This window comes from Macaca fascicularis, chromosome 15, assembly GCF_037993035.2.
Source record: "Macaca fascicularis isolate 582-1 chromosome 15, T2T-MFA8v1.1".
NCBI classification, from domain to species: Eukaryota; Metazoa; Chordata; class Mammalia; order Primates; family Cercopithecidae; genus Macaca; species Macaca fascicularis.
In genome coordinates this window covers 62,953,125-62,970,527 of record NC_088389.1, presented here as the reverse complement: position 1 = coordinate 62,970,527, position 17,403 = coordinate 62,953,125, and the positions used below count along the sequence as shown (strand labels likewise).

At 41.3% G+C, this 17,403-nt stretch overlaps 1 protein-coding gene across 50 annotated transcripts in view; it reads right to left on the bottom strand.

Moving 5' to 3' along the window:
• RNF38 (ring finger protein 38) overlaps positions 1 to 17,403 on the bottom strand; it is a 146,487-nt gene that overhangs the window by 49,204 nt on the left and 79,880 nt on the right. For 7 of the 50 annotated variants that reach the window (XM_045374462.2, XM_065530350.1, XM_045374466.2 and 4 more), the window contains one exon: positions 4,583 to 4,732. The exons of 4 other annotated variants lie outside the window; for them this stretch is intronic. In XM_045374462.2, the coding sequence (XP_045230397.2) occupies positions 4,583 to 4,732 (150 nt within the window). Of the gene's footprint in view, positions 1 to 4,582; positions 4,733 to 14,612; positions 15,383 to 15,497; positions 15,665 to 17,403 lie in introns of those variants that run through there. 39 more of the 50 variants (XM_005581305.4, XM_074017076.1, XM_074017083.1 and 36 more) reach the window with 16 other exon arrangements.

The following is a 17,403-nucleotide window of genomic DNA, read 5'->3' as shown; positions in this document are numbered from 1 at the left end:
AGAAAGTTAGGCATTCTGAGTCACAAGATGAGATAGGAGGTCAGCACAAGATACAAGACCTTGCTGACATTAACAGGCTGCAGTAAAGAAGCCGGCTAAAACCCACCAAAACCAAGATGGCGATGAGAGTGACCTCTGGTCTTCCTCACTGCCACACTCCCAGCAGCACCATGACAGTTTACAAATGTCATGACAATGTCAGGAAGTTACCCAATATGGTCTATTTTTATTTTTTCAGAGGTAGTCTTGCTCTGTTGCACAGGCTGGAGTGCAGTGGCACAATCTCAGCTCACTGCAACCTCTGCCTCCCGGATTCAAGCAATTCTTGTGCCTCAGCCTCTTGAGTAACTGGGACCACGGGTGAGAACCACCATGCCTGGTTAATTTTTGTATTTTTAGTAGAGACGGGGTTTCACCATGTTGGCCAGGCTGGTCTCGAATTGCTGACCTCAAGTGATCCACCCACCTTGGCCTCCCAAATTGCTGGGATTACAGGTGTGAGCCATGGCATGGGAACCCCTATGTGGTCTAAAAATGAGGCATGAATAATCCACCCCATGTTTAACACATAATCAAGAAATAACCGTAAAAATGGGAAACCAGCAGGCCTCAAGGCTGCTCTGCCTAGGGTGTAGCTATTCTTTATTCCTTTACTTTCTTAATAAACTTGCTTTCACTTTATTCTATGGAATTCACCTCAAATTCTTTCTAGCACGAGATCTAATAACCCTCTCTTGGGGTCTGGATCGGGACCCCTTTCTTTTTTTTTTTTTTTTTTTTTTTTGAGACGGAGTCTCGCTTTGTCACCCAGGCTGGAGTGCAGTGGCGCGATCTCGGCTCACTGCAAGCTCCGCCTCCCGAGTTTACGCCATTCTCCTGCCTCAGCCTCCCGAGTAGCTGGGATGACAGGCGCCAGCCACCTCGCCCGGCTAGTTTTTCGTATTTTTTTAGTAGAGACGGGGTTTCACCGTGTTAGCCAGGATGGTCTCAATCTCCTGACCTCGTGATCCGCCCGTCTCGGCCTCCCAAAGTGCTGGGATTACAGGCTTGAGCCACCACGCCCGGCCCGGACCCCTTTCTATTAACAAATTTACAAAATAAAAGCAGTCATTAAGACACCACAAAATAGCAGTCATTAAGATACCACAAACACCCCTGAAATTAATGGTTGTGCCAGATATAAAATTATCTCACCATGTACTTAATTACCTTTTGAAAACTTACTATCTTCAATCACAACCATTGAATCCATTGATAGTAAAGACATGGCTAATCTTAAAACTTTAAGATAGGGGTTGACAGCAGAGACATGATTGAATTTTGGGGGGTGATGAAACTATTTTATTATTCATTGTGGTGGTGACTCCGTATCTGTATGCATTTGTCAAAATTCACAAACCTATATGCTAAAAAGGTAAATTTTGTGTTAAGTATACATTAATTTTAAAATGTTTAAAATATTGTATGAAGCACTTTAAGATTCTAATTTTAAATATGGGTTTTTATAGAGATGCAAATGAGCCTATACTTATACCTCTTCTGTGGGCAATGAGTACACAAAGCCATCACTTTCACAGAAACCTTAAAACACCAACCAAATGTGCACCGGGAAGCACATACAAAATACTCCTGGAAGCACTACTTGAAATAACAGTAAAAACAAACAAACCAACCAGGAAACTACCCAAATGTCAAGCAAAAAGAAAGGAGATGAGCTGCAGTATATTCACATAATAGACAACTAAAAACAATAAAATAAATCAAGTATACAGGCAGATGCACTAGTAGGGACGAATTTTTTTCAAGTATACAAAGTGTGACATCATTTATACTAAGTTCAGAAACAAGCAAAATTAAACAGTATAATATCAAGGGATATTTTATATGGTAAAACCATACAGAAAAGCAAAAGGATACTGAAGAGAGATGTACCTGAGGCACAAGTATCGGATGTAACACAGAGGGTCATATGGGGGCTTCAAAAGTATTGGTAATGACTGGTTTCTTACACTAGATAGTCTTATTATTATATAGGTGTCTGCTTTATATTTTCTAAAATGCACATATGAAATATTTCACAAATATTTACTTATTTCACAAATAAAGCATGTAAAATTTAAAAGAAAACCCAGAATTTTTGGCAATTAAAAAGAAGTCTTGACTAGAAGGAATAGAAAGCAAGCAAATATGAGAAGCAAAATGTAAAAATTTGTAATACACAAGGACAATGACAACTGATAAATAATAGATATGACTGACCAAAAAAGGCTCAAAAACAGGGTAACTTTTTTTGTTCAAAAAGACTGGAGGTTAAAACAACAGTAAGAATCCAGGAAGAGTAGCAACACATTTTTTCTCCCATATGGCCACTTTACTAGCCACACACCCAACTCCTCATGCGGCAGGGGGAGGGGATCAATTCACTTCTTTACTCCTAGAGAAGGCTGATGTCCTCAGAAAAGACAGGAGTTTGAAGGAAGCAGAGATGATGCCTTAAGAAAAAAATGAAAACACAGGTAAATCTGTTTAAAACAGATGATTCTAAAAAGAAGGAAAAGTAAAAGGATTGAGAGAGAAGGTACTTGAGGAGAAAGCCAAGAAGAAGAAAGCATAACACATTAAGGCAATAATTTTGTGACATTAGATGGCTGGGTAGGTTTTCCTTTGCATGTGGTTAACTAAGTTTTTAAGGATAAGAAGCATAACTGGAACTAACAAATTACACCCTATTTAAAAGGTATCAACTAGCTGAAGGTATCAGTATCTCAAAGGGGTCGTGAGAAAGATCTAATTTGCTTCACGTTGAACAGTGGTAGGGCAGTTTCTGGGCAAAAAAAAAAAAAAACTCTAGTTCCCTCCACACCCCCACCCCAAAGTTCATTGAGGGCTTTTTTCTAAGGTTCAAGGAAAATAAGGCTTAAGTTAAATTAAGACTATTTAAATTAAAATTTAACAACAATACATTTCATCTTTCTGCAACACTCAAATGCAACTGGCTCTAACTTTATTGTTTTGTTTTCACAACATGAGTTTAAATCTACATTTGGTAGTAGATTTCTCTGAAATTAAAGTTTATATTGGGCCGGGCGCAGTGGCTCAAGCCTGTAATCCCAGCACTTCGGGAGGCTGAGACGGGTGGATCACGAGGTCAGGAGATCAAGACCATCCTGGCTAACACGGTGAAACCCCGTCTCTACTAAGAAATACAAAAAATAGCCGGGCGAGGTGGCAGGCGCCTGCCCAGCTACTCAGGAGGCTGAGGCAGGAGAATGGCGTGAACCCGGGAGGCAGAGCTTGCAGTGAGCTGAGATCCGGCCACTACACTCCAGCCTGGGCGACAGAGCGAGACTCCGTCTCAAAAATAAAATAAAATAAAATAAAGTTTATATTGAATTATTGTTTGAAGACACAAAGGGAATATGGAGAAAAGCACCCCAAAAAACAAAACAAAACAAAAAACCCTTTTTATTGGCGGCAGTAGTAAGGGTATTAAGTCAATTTCTTTCACAAATACATAGTAGACAAGATACAGCTAAAGTTAGATTTGAGCCCCTTCTCTGGCAAATAACTACGTATGTGATTAGGCACCTCACTGAGCTTTTCTTAGCCTGTTTCCACATCTTAAAAACCATCAATGACTAGTTTATTCTGAGGGCTAAAAACAAAAAGAGTTAATACACGCAAAGCAGAGAACCTGGAACAAATTCCAAGAAGCAATACCAGACTGAAGAGCCCTAGATCACCTATCCCTCCAAATTTTATATCTCCAGCTTTATATGTCACAAGCATTTCACTTTCACACCAACAGAAAACGAGCTGGCTCTTATCCAAAAGTCCCAGACTTGATGATCAATTATTTCACTACCTCAGGTTTATACACACTGGCCCGCAATGCTACCACTCAGAGGCAATTGTGTAACCTGACTTTTGTGGTAATAGCGATACTGACTTCCATTACTAGAACATGCTTCTCTAGGAATATGGATTGAAAGTTTGGTAGCCAATGATTTCTATGGGCAGATTCCAGTAACCTTGTTAATAACCTAATGAGTTTCAATCCATTTACACACCTTACTTTCGAGTTTTCATTTTATATTAAAAATTTTTTTTTTTTAATTTTTTTAACTCACAAGTTTACCCACAGGTAAAAGAAGACAAATAACCATGTTTTCTCTCAGAAATATATGTTACTATCAAACTCTGGGTGCCAAGCAAGTAACTAGTGAACATCTTACATGCTTTCATTTTTCCTTTCATACACAACTTCATATATTTTATACTATCTTCTACTTTCCTACAGAACTTGACCTATTAGGACAAGTGATTTAAGACCAAAAGATCAAAACATAAGAATATTAAGTAGTCAAATAATTAACAGTAGCTGAGTAGCTCAAGACGACAAACATTCATCAGAAAGGCTGGCTGAAAAAATATTAAAGTCCTCTAAGAAGAATACTTATTTCCACATACAACAGAAAACAAGGAGACGATATTGCGCATTTTGTTTCAAGCCTTCCTAGAAACACCGTACGTAGAATGTGACTTTCAGCCCTATTTAGGGAAAGGGTAAATATATAAGAACCTGGAAGAAAGCTTTGAAGTGAGCATCCTCTTGAACGGTAGTGTTCTGATCACTTGGGAGGAGAGGGAACAGGCTCTGAAGTCTCACCCTTTCACAAATCACCTTGTTAGGATGGCCAGGTAGAGATGCTGAATTGGCCCCGGGAGATATCTGGGAAAAAGAGGAAGAAAAGGATAGTTCATGGCTAGCTGCACCAATGTGGAGAATCATGCCTATGAAGGATAGTCTGGATTTTCTAGGTATTTGATGATTCTGCTAGCAAAGACAGGAAAGAAATTAAAAATTAATTTTAAACATCAAAACACAAAGATGGCAAAGGTTGCCTCTGGCAATGGATCTCTCTTGCGAAAACTATTGGAGGCAAAACAGCACAGCCCAAGAACACCACATCCTTCCTGTTTCCCAAATACCTATTGGTAACTTTTTCTGTTGGTGTTAATTCTGAAATCCTAAAGGACAGACTTCATGCTAAGAAAACCCAAGGTAAAATTACATATCTTAAGTACAGAAAGGTTAAGTGTTTGCCTGGACCAAGATTAATACTTTTTCTCATTCTGTTCTTTAGTTAACCTTCCAAAATAATCATGTAAAGGAAGATGACAGATTTAACAGTATTTGTGGCAAATTTTCTATAGCAATCATATGTTTGACCGCGGAAATCTCAGCTCTATTTAACACAAACCTAATGACCTTCCTAAGGAATAAAGGACACAATCATAAGCACAAAAGTAAATGACTGCCACGTTTCAAATGCTTGATTTGGCCAATGTGGTGGTCACACCTGTAATCCCAGCACTTTGGTATGCCAAGGTGGGAGGATCGCCCCAGTGTCTACAAAAATTAAAAAACAAAAATAAATGTTTGACTTGATCATGGGTAAATCCCCTTAAATTCATATGTAAATATACTTACTCTGTAACATTAAAAAAATCATGAACATAATGTGTTTCACTGTGCTGTAACAGTGAATTCTTCTTGGGGGGTTAAGGCTAGTGGTCCCTCTTGTCCCTACACTAAAAGTTATATACTTTAACATAGTCGTCTTTTTAGTGTTTCGTTGCCTCATTCGTTCACTCAACCCTACATTTAAGCGTCTATTTGGTGACAGGCACTAAACCAAAAACAATGGCATCGTTTCCTACTTTCAAAAAGTATATGCTATAAAAAAGAAACAGAAGTAAATCACTGCATGATTTAAGTATTATGGTAACGGTAGGCACTAGGTGCTATGAAATAGCAGCTGCCAAGAGACAGCAGTGTAGCCAGGGAACTGCAAAACATTCAGCATGGCTAGACAGTAAAGCAGCAGCCAGAAACTGATCATAAAATGAAATGCTAATTATACTAATATCCCTGCTGTTAATATATTAATATCCCTACCTTCCTTAGCTTTTTTATAGTATTTTGTTTCTGGTTTGCTATGGACTTGGTAAACAGGTAACTGTGCCCACTGGTAAGAGTAAAAATACTTCCAAAGACTCACCTAGAAGTAAAAAAGCACTTGAAAACAGGAACTTTAGAATTCATCAGTTTTCTGTATAGAATGTTCTGATCTCTATACTGCAAACATGAATGTGCTATCCTTTACCATTATGCAGAAGCATGCATTGCTGAATCAAGGCGTATTTACTGATTGATTCCTACAAGCCAAGAATTACATTAGGAAGAATATAGAGACAGGCCAAATGCAGTGGCTCATACTTGTAATCTCAACCCTTTGGGAGGCCCCAATGGGAGAAGCGCTCGAGTACAAGAGCTCAAAACTAGCCTGGGCAACGTAGAGAGAATCCCATCTCTACCAAAATAAATAAATAAATAAAAATTTTAAAAAGTTAAGTTAGCGTGGCATGGTGGCACACTCCTGTAGTCTTAGCTACTCAGGAGGCTAAGGCAGGAGGTTCACTTGAGCCCAGTAGTTTGAGGTTACAGTGAGCTATGACTGCAATACTATACTCCAGCCTGGTCAACACAGTGAGAGAGTTTCTAAAAATAAGTATTTGTTCATCTAATAAGATATAAAGATAAAACATGGGCCCTACCCTGAAGCAGCTTATTCTAACAATTTTTGAAACCCAGATGCAAGCAGCCAACCATAATATATTTAAAAGCCATAAAATAGGGGAAAATTATGAGTAAGAGTTCTGAGTTAATATGAAGGTAAGAGTTAAGATTTCATAGAAAAAGGAATATTTCATATTCCTAACTCAATCTAAGGAGGGCTTTTGCCACTCTCTCAAAATGGTTGGTTTCTTTATGCATCCTCTTGAGCTTTTCATTTGCTCATTATGCATCCTTTGTAGGATGTTATCCTAAGGCCATCCTGCCTTCAACTATCATGTCCAAAGCAGTCTTACAAAATTGCTAGTACAAGTAGCTGGCTGGGAAAAGCCAAATTAAGGTCATGTTTCTTCTCCTTCAGTCCTTGTTCCTTTGTAATCTTAAGATCTTGGTCAGAGACAAATGAAAAACTGGCCAATCTGGTCCCTGTGGCCATAATTTTCAAGCACATCCCCTCCTACTCACAATAGTTTCTTTTGATCAGAAGCTCCATTTGTCTTAAAAAGGATGGACCAATATAACGGAGAAAAGCTACATTCAAATATAATGGAGAAAAGCTATATTCAAATATAATGAGAAAAAACTATATTCAAATACAATGGAGAAAAGCTATATTCAAAATAAGTCTGGGACAAAACCATAGATGGGCTTGATTAAAACGAGGTACAATTTTATTTTACTACTAGGTAAAATAAAATCACACACACACATTTTGTGTGTGTGTGTGTGCGTGTATGCGTGTATGTATGGGACAGGCAGTCCCATACATAGGCCGCCCAAGATTACCTCTGGTGTACATCTATACAACCCCCTTCCCCATGTGCGCAGGCAGGGCTGTGAATGTGATGTATTTCATTCCCATGATTAGGTAAAATCATATGACAAAGGTGGAGAGGTGTTCAGATGTAATGAAGATTCCAAGTCAGGTGAATTCAAGTTAAAGAGAGACATTATCCTGGGTGAGCCTGGGCCTGACTTAATCAGAGAAAGCAGAACTGAGTCCTTCCCAAGAGATTCTCTTGTCAATTCTTTAGACTAAGCTGCTGTAAGAAGGCATGCAAAGGGTACCACGTGGCAGGCGCTGGAGGGCAGCTTCTAGGAGCTGAAAGCAGTCACCAGTTGACAGCCAGCAAGAAAATGGGGGACCTCAGTCCTATAATCACAAGAACCACATTCTACCAGTGAACTTGGAAGGAGACACGGATGAAATCACAGCTCTGGGCCGGGTACAGTGGCTCACACCTGTAATCCCAGCACTTTGGGAGGCCGAGGCAGGCAGATCATGAGGTCAAGAGATAGAGACCATCCTGGCCAGCATGATGAAACCCCGTCTCTACTAAAAATACAAAAATTAGCTGGGCGTGGTCGCGCACACCTGTAGTCCCAGCTACCTGGGAGACTGAGGCAGAAGAACTGCTTGAATCCAGGAGGTGGGGGTTGCAGTGAGCCGAGATCGCGCCACTGCACTCCAGCCTGGTGACAGAGCAAGACAGGACGGACGGACGGACGGACGGACGGACGGACGGAAGGAAGGAAGGAAGGAAGGAAGGAAGGAAGGAAGGAATCACAGCTCCTGCAAGGTAAGGCCCTGGACAGGGAGCCCAGCAGCTAATCCATACCAGGACTCCTGATTCATGGAAATTGTGAGGAAATATCTGCGTTTTAAACAAATAAATGTGTGGTAATTTGTTACACAAAACAGAAAACAAAATGTATATGTATATAACTCGAATAAAAATTATTGTACCACAGTGAAAAAAAGTTGTTCTCCAGAATTTTGGCTACACTGATTTGATTACAAAGGATATAAAAATTAACACATTTTTATTTAAGCAGTATAACAGGTTTTAAACCCTCAATCTGGTAACAGCTGGCTTCATGCCAGAAACTGAACTAGGCTCTTCCATCTTTATACACTGAACATTAGGTTTAACAGACTTGCTTAAAGTCACACACCTCAGAAATATCAAAACCATAATCTGAACTCAAGTGTATCAAATTCTAAGGTTCATACTCAACCCACTAAATCACCTTCTACTTTAAAGTAACATTCTCTATAATCTAGTTTGATTAGTAAATATCAACTATTCCACCAGGCCTATTTAAAACCATTTTTAGTACTTAAAAATAAACTTGTTTCCTGAAAACTGATATAATTTTATTTTTCCTTATGCTGGCATTACACATTTGTTAACTTCGGCTTTCTCTCAGATTGCAACCTGTATTTAAAAAGTCCTGCCAAGGAAACATCCTGAGACCAGATTAAGTCTGCAACTCCCAAAACTCATCATGTTTAATGTCTATTTCCATATAATCATATGACTAATTCATTAAGCATAACTGAGAAAACCCTATTTCACAAGACTAAAGTTTACAGAAAATAGTTTAACCTTTTAAGCATCAATACTACTATTTTAGGACATCCTTTGTTTAATCTGGCCATTCTGTGTTTTCGTAACATAACCAACAATTTAACTTTTCTTGGAGACTGTAAGAATTATTAGTAATTATCACACTAACATTAGCACTTAGGACAAGACACTGTCCCAAAACATTTAAAATTGCTTCTGACAACAGCATCCTTCTTCGTTCATTTCCTTTTTTTTTCCTCCAATAAAAGTGAGAGAGAGGATACAGATACATGACTTCTAAGCCAGTGTGACATAATGTACTTCTACAAAATAAGGTGTTCACAAAGGCCCACACAGCATTCTTCAGCATACCAACTGGTCGGTCAAAAGCACTAAAATCACGGTCTAATATAAAAGATGAAAACAAAACATTAGATGAGGAGTCAGGTGCTTAGTGTCATCTCTAGCTACAAGTCTGGGTATCTGTAAAATGAAGTCAAATCCAGAACTCCAAATATTCTCACCACTTCCATGATGGCAACTGTTAATCTCTTGGAAGTAATTAGGTAGATTAATAGTTTAAAAAAACATGTTTGAATCTCTAATATTTAAACTGATAAATTATCAGGTTATATTCCAAAATATGAGAAAAGCCACATGCATCAATATGGTCACCACACCACAATAGTGGCGACAATTTAAAAGGTAACTAGAAGCAACCTAAATGTTTAACAAATATTTGCTAAGTAAAATTACAGTACACTTGCTTCATCTATGCAGCCATTAAAAAGTAGCAACCAGAAACACTACTACTTGGGGGAGGGGAAAATTATTTAAATGCTATGATTGTAAGGAGGGTTAAATATAAACAGGACTTCATAAATTCAAGGAAAAAATTATCTTGGAATATTAGGAAGGGAAACAGAGAACTCCCTATAAAGATTAAAGAGTAGCCAAATCAATGAGGTGACTTGAGCATACCCTCAGGAGAACATGTATAAGCTCCATGTCCTGTTCAGCACAATGTCACTAACACCTAGAAGAGTACATGGCACATAGCAGGCATTCAACTATTTATTAAAAGAATAATCTTTCAAACTGTAAGCAAATGATATACAGCCTGCCTTTCTCATTTGTGTAACAAGTTTCTTAGAAATCTGGTTGGTGGCCGGGCGCGGTGGCTCAAGCCTGTAATCCCAGCACTTTGGGAGGCCGAGACAGGTGGATCACGAGGTCAGGAGATCGAGACCATCCTGGCTAACATGGTGAAACCCTGTCTCTACTAAAAAATAACAAAAAACTAGCCGGGAGATGTGGCGGACGCCTGTAGTCCCAGCTACTCGGGAGGCTGAGGCAGGAGAATGGCGTGAACCCGGGAGGCGGAGCTTGCAGTGAGCTGAGATCCGGCCACTGCACTCCAGCCTGGGCAACAGAGCAAGACTCCATCTCAAAAAAAAAAAAAGAAAAAAAAAAGAAATCTGGTTGGCAATGAGACAAGCTAAAAGCTTTGATCAAGGAAGAGATGTGATGCACTCACCTGCAGATCACCATTAAATGAAGACAGTGGTTGCCCAGTAAGTCCACCCCATCCTGCTGAGGCAGAATAAATCATTGAGCTACTGATGTATGCTGTGCTCCTTGCTGGGATTTTCTGTTTCCCTGATCTGAGAATAAACTAGACCGAAATGTCACCTCTCCTTTGAGAAGAGTTCTATCACTGGGCCTAAAACAAAACTATTTCCTTGGCTTTTGTTTTCTGGGAGCAGAGTTCTCTGAAAGGATTCTGACAGTGTGGAGCAGGGGTACTCAAAGGCCTGGGTGGCATTCTTCAAAGCTGGTCCAGGAGAGGACACTGGAAGCAGGAATGGGGCTGTGCACCCTTGGAGTTATGCAAAAGGCAGGCCTGGATGGTCACAGGGATCTTTGGGGGATGACAGAAATGTTCAAAATGTAACAAAAATAATCTAATTGAATTGAGTGAATTTTATGGTATGTAAAACATAACTCAATAAAGCTCCTTAAAAAAAAAATCAAGGGCCTGGCTCTGGAAAACTGAGGTCCAAACACTGGATAGAAACTGACCCTCTGAGACGTTATTACTCTTTGAGATCCAAGACAAAATTTCTAAGTCATTCATCTCTAAGCTTCAACAATTCTCATACACAAATGACATATGAAAAAGAATGAAAGGAAAAAAAAATCATTCTATCACCACGCAAGTCACAATTTGTTTTTCATATGTGTCTATATATGTGTGTGTGTATATATATAGACACACTTATGAAAAAGAAAAAAATATATATATATATATATTTTTTTTTTTTTTTCGGGAGACAGAGCTTCGCTCTTGTTGCCCAGGGTGGAGTGAAATGGCGCAATCCTGACTCGTATAATCCTGACTCACTGCAACCTCTGCCTCCCAGGTTCAATTCTCCTGCTTCGGCCTCCAGAGTAGTGGATTACAGGTGCTGGCCACCACACCCAACTAATTTTTTGTATTTTTAGTAAAGACAGGATTTCATCATGTTATCCAGGCTGGTTTCGAACTCCTGACCTCAGGTGATCCACTAACTTCAGCCTCCCAAAGTGCTGGGATTACAGCCATGAGCCACCATGCCTGACCTAAAAAATAATTTTCAAAGGCCGGGCGCGGTGGCTCAAGCCTGTAATCCCAGCACTTTGGGAGGCCGAGACGGGCGGATCACGAGGTCAGGAGATCGAGACCATCCTGGCGAACACAGTGAAACCCCGTCTCTACTAAAAATACAAAAACTTAGCCGGGCGAGGTGGCAGGCGCCTGTAGTCCCAGCTACTCGGGAGGCTGAGGCAGGAGAATGGCGTGAACCCGGGAGGCGGAGCTTGCAGTGAGCTGAGATCCGGCCACTGCACTCCAGCCTGGGTGACAGAGCGAGACTCCGTCTCAAAAAAAAAAAAAAAAATAATAATAATAATTTTCAAAAGCTAATAGGCAGTATTAGGAGAAAACCAAGGACTGGTACTATGTGGGTGAGGATGTTCATTACTGCCCAGCACTGCGATAATCATTTCTAAAAAGAAATTATTGTTCCCATTCTTGAGTTTAGGCAAACAAACTGGACCCATCTTTTTCTGAGAGCACAGCAAAAATACGGTCTGTGAAAACAGCCTAAGGCTCCCCTACTTCCTTTTCCCAGTCCAGAATCCCATAAGGTGATAAAAAAGAAGGAAAAGGGAAAAGAAAACAGATACAACTAAAGAAATCCTCTTCCCATTACACACACAATGCAGAAATAAAGGGTAGGAAAACTAAGAGATATTTTAAATAAACTTTTATTTCCTTCCCTTCCAAAATCTAGATTTGCCTACACAAAGATTTTTCTCCCCTCAAAAAAGTCTCAAATTGTTTTACTTAGGTTGGTTATCACAAAGAATTACACAGCAGTGAAAAATATCTACACCACAAAAGTCCAAACCAATGAAAAATTTTATACACACACTCTCCCCTCTCCCTCTCTCCAAACACACGCACACACATATAATTACTTACATAATAACTGTGTGTTTTACAACAGTTGGAAAAAAGAGGTATGACTGAGTTATTATTTTATTAAATAACAATCATAATTCAAATGTTTATTGCTTGCCTGCCATATGCTGGATGCTGTGACTATAAAATGGGAAAATGAAACAATCCTTACCCTTAAAGCCACTCAGTCTAGTGAGGGACAATTAATAACAGAACTCCAAGAGGATAATAGGTAAGAGGTAAAAAGTTCAGATCCTTAAAAAAGGGAAAGATCTAAGGCAGGCAGGCTCCATGGCAAACACCTGTAGTCCTAGTTACTCAGGAGGCCAAGAAAGGAGGATCACCTGGGCCCAGAAGTGCGCGTCCACAATGGACAACACAGCAAAACCTGTTTCTGGAAAAACTAAAATTAAAAAATAAATAAATAAAGATGTTAGAATTGGGAAAAGAGACTGTGTACATGACCCCTCTTCTTCATCTGTATATTCTAAATTTGTCTCATTAATTTACTATATAGAGTTCAAGTATTAATGCTTTATCTCCTGTAGATAACGTCGTATTAGATAACGTTTGCTGATGAACTAGACAAGAACTATACTGTTCAAATCCATGTTTACAATCTGTTCCCTCTTTATAGAGAAAAGGCTGTGAGTTAAATAGAGCAAAATGGAAGTGAAAACTGTCTGACATGTTTTCTTAGCAGGAAAACAAACACGAAACAAATAAGTAGACCCCGACGCAATGCAACAATCAAGACTAATTAACAACTACCTTTCCAGCAAGATGAATTACAAAATGGTGGTGGCCTAAACCAAACTAGAGGTGGTACAGAGAAATAGGTGGAATAAACTAGACGACATAATCTTGACCAATAATCTTTCCATATTGATCAAGTACCTAATCACTTCAGAAACTTTTATAAGAACTTCTCACCCATACTTTCCACTCACAGCCTCAAAAAAAGAAAGTGAGCACAAACAGAAAGAGCCTAGGAATGTAACATGAATTAACTAAAAGCCTCATCCAATGCTGTTGGCAGACAACATATCTACACTCTACATTATGAGCTAACAGATTCAGTTATGTCTGACTATGCCATCTTGTTTACTCTTTATCAAAAATTAGGTTATTTTAGTAAAGAAAATTCTCAATACTGACCCAGGGTAATACCTGACAATTTAACTATAAAAACAGGATGGGCATATAAAGCCCAACAAGTATGGAAATACGAACTACCTTCTAAAATCACAGACGAAGTCAGAGGTGGAAAACCCACAGATTATATATGTCCAACTTTTTTTATATTTTACAGATGAGAGCCTGAGGTGCACATGACCAGTCTGTCGCAGAACTTATTCCTATAGGATCTAAGGCCTTCAAATCTCTTAGAAATAAGTCTCACAGATACATTATAAAAACCAACTTAAAATTGAACGAACAATGTATGATTAGTACGTTTGCAAAAGGTGAAATATACCAGTACATGTCTAAACTCCAGAGAAAGGGGACACAATTCCCAGGTAAACTTCCAGTCAGAAATTTCTTTTTTTTATTCCAAGTGTGTCCCAGCTTCCCACACCTGATGACATCTATAGGCATTTGGTTTCGTATTGTCACCTCTACAAAAGTTCTATTTCTTCCATTACACGGTGTTCCCTGAAGATAGGAACAATTTTACTTTTATTCCAACTGTCCCTATAAAAGGGAATTTTTTTGAAAGCCTACATACAAGGGTTGCTTGCTATTGAAAGAAATGTATGGTAAATGTTCAAGTATAACAGCACTCGCAATCAAGGCTAAATAGGATACAACAGATTTGCAACTCTAAGGTAACAACTGTATTATGAGCTTTGAATATATTTGAGTTTTCATATATTAAGTCCACCTCTTAAGAAAAAAGAAATGGCAAGTCATACGATGGTGGCGATAATTACATGTGTGTGTTTCTACTTTCGGTAGAAAAATTAGCATACTCAACTTTTACTGAGTAATAGCATACATCATTTTTGCAACACAAAGAAAAATACTGTACCTTACAAGCCATACAAACGTAAACGAAAACTTTATTTTTTTTTGGACCTCAATAACCTGAAATACTCCCGTTTCAAAAACCAACCTCTCTCACGCTTCAGCCCTGAAAGAACTTTCATCCCCTGAGAACAAAACGCAGCCTGTCCAGAAACCCACGGAAGTAGATGGACGCCAGAGACGACCCTTTCGACCGGGTTCCGCGTTCTCCTGGGTGACATCATTTCACCTGCGTCTCGACAAAATGGGAGGGAGCGAGGGAGCGAGGAAGCGAGACAGCGAGACCATCTGCCGGGCAGCGGGCCGGCGGCTCCCCGAGCTGAGACCGCGCCTCCTCGCCGCCGCGGGAACAAAGAGCGCCGGGCGGCCGGGCCAAACCTTAGCCCAAGACTCGGGTGCGGCCCCTCAGGCTCCCAACGGCCCGCGGCCCGTCCCGCCCTCGCGCTGCAGCCAACGGCCGCGGCGGCCAATACCTGCGAGGGGAGGCTCCGCCCTGCAGGGCAGCTCCCGCGGCTCCTCGCTGGGCCGCCGCCTCCTATTGTGACTGCTCGCCCAGCCCGCGGCCAGCTCGCCAGATCCGCCGTCCGCGGGTCTCCTCACCCCCGGAACCCCGGCTCCAACTGAGGCGCTGTCACTGCGCTTCCTTCTTCCCGGCACCATCACACGGGCCGCGCCAAGAAACGACGGCTGCACGCCCAGAGATGACAGAGTCGCCTAACGCCTCGGAGGCTCCATTCTCTCCGCCCCCGCGCCCCAACCTCGGCCCCGTCCCGCAACCCCGCACTAGGGGCCCGGCCCCGCCCCGCCGCACCCCGCTTCGGCGATCACAGACCCGGGCTCGCTCCGCGCCGGCGCACTGGCCTCCGCTGCGCGCGCAGGCGACGCCCCTCGCCGCTAGGCCGCGAGACGCGCGGCCCTCCCACTTCTTGGGTACGGGTCGCCAGTCCCACCCCGTGCCCTCGCCAGCACAAACCTAGCGAGCCCAGCGCGCCGGACCGCCGGAACTCTCCTCCCCTTTCCCCTAGGCTCCGCACCGCGCGCCGAGCCCCCTTTGTTTCCACCCCACGGGGGAAAGGGGCGGGGCGGGGCGGGGCGGGGCTGCGCGCGGCCCGGCGCACGACTCGGAGTAGTTCCGGCAACAGAGCTGGGCGCGCAGCACCACTGCGCAGCCCCGCCCCAGCCCGCCCCCCGCCGCCTTGCGGACGGCAGGGCCCTGTTCCAATTCGTATAAATCTTCTCTTCGTAAATTGTTGCTACTGTTCCGTGCCTCCTACCTACAAAACTCCGCAATCAAACAGTAACTAACCTCACGTAGTTCTTACAGCATAAATGCATTCACGTGGCCCAAAAAGTAGGAATTTTTATTGCAGTACACAAAGGTGTCTCTCAGTGGAGCAAGCAAACAGGTTCGAACCGAACTTGTCTGAGGCTTTAAGTGTGACTGACAGTTGTTCAGACGTCGCTTGGGGAGGGGAAATAAGGACAAAGATTGAAGCCGGCTTGGCTCCTGTCCTGATAATCACGATACAAGAGAGGAAATAAAAATTTCCACAAAAGCACAATCCATACCAGGAAAAAATAGTAAAGTGGTATCAGAGTTAAGGAGAGAGGGCAGTCAACAGAACAACATGGAAGGGGTGGGCTTTTTAAAGCAGATACAAATTAGATGTTTTCCACAAGGATGGTGATCATATTTTAGGGTGGTAGAGTAAAATTATTAAGGACCAGTCAACAGAAAACTCGGGTTCTGAGGTTCTAGTTCTTTTGGCATTATTTAAACCAGTCTCTTTCCCTCTCTGGGCCTCAGCTGCATCCGGTAGAAAATGGGGGAAATCAGACTAAATGTTGTTTCAGGACCTTCTGAACCTTGGACATTCTGTTTATGAACAACACTATATGATAATTATTTGTGTACACTTGTCTCCTATTATCAGACTGAGCACCCAGACTCTTGGAACTGTGTAAACCCAAGGCCCAATCCTAGTGCCAGAAACACAAGAGTAGGTGTTTAGCAACTGCTGAATCAAAGTTCCAGCAATAACATCACAGGTTTTGGAATTCCAGGACAAAGAGAAGCTGGAAAGAGGTATTAAGCCCCTATGAACATATCCACCCCAAACCCATACTCGAATTATGTAACCCAGTTAACCAGCTGGCTCTCTCCCGAAGCAGCCAGTTTGGTGATGATCACATCTAAACTTTTTTTTTTTTCTTTTTTTCTTTTTTTTCATTTCAAGGTAAAGTGCCAACCATATCTTTAAGTATATCCAATTTATCCTATTTCTATCCTCTGTATCCCTCACAAATTGCAATCTACTGTGAATTCGCCTTGCATTACAGATCTTCCACCAGAATCTAAGCTTAAAAAAAAGAAAAAAGAAAAAAAAAATTCCCTACATAATGCAGACCACCCTGAAGTAGCTTCCTCCAAGCTTGGATAGGGCTATGTGAAGAGAGGGGAAAGGGGAGAAGAACATCAGGAAAGGAAAGGGAAATTACATTCGGGAGCTATCTAATTATAAGAGGCAGATTCCTCAAGTGCTGAACTCAGCAGCAAAAATCTATTACAGTCCTCCAACATTCCTCACCTATAAGCTTCAGCAAATCAAGCTTTCTGAAACCTCTCAAATGATTACCATCTTCAACAATGCTGTCACAACCCTAGATTGGATAGTTTTAAATGTGTACCACAGTTTGTTCTTTTTTTTTTTTTTGAGACAGGGTGCTCTGTCGACCAGGCTGGAGTACATCTCACTGTGGTCTCAAACTCCTGGGCTCAGGCAATCCAGGCTAAATTTTTGATTTTTGGTAGAGACAGGTCTCACTGTGTTGCCCAGGCTGGTCTCTTAACTCCTGAGTTCAAGCAATCCTCCCATATT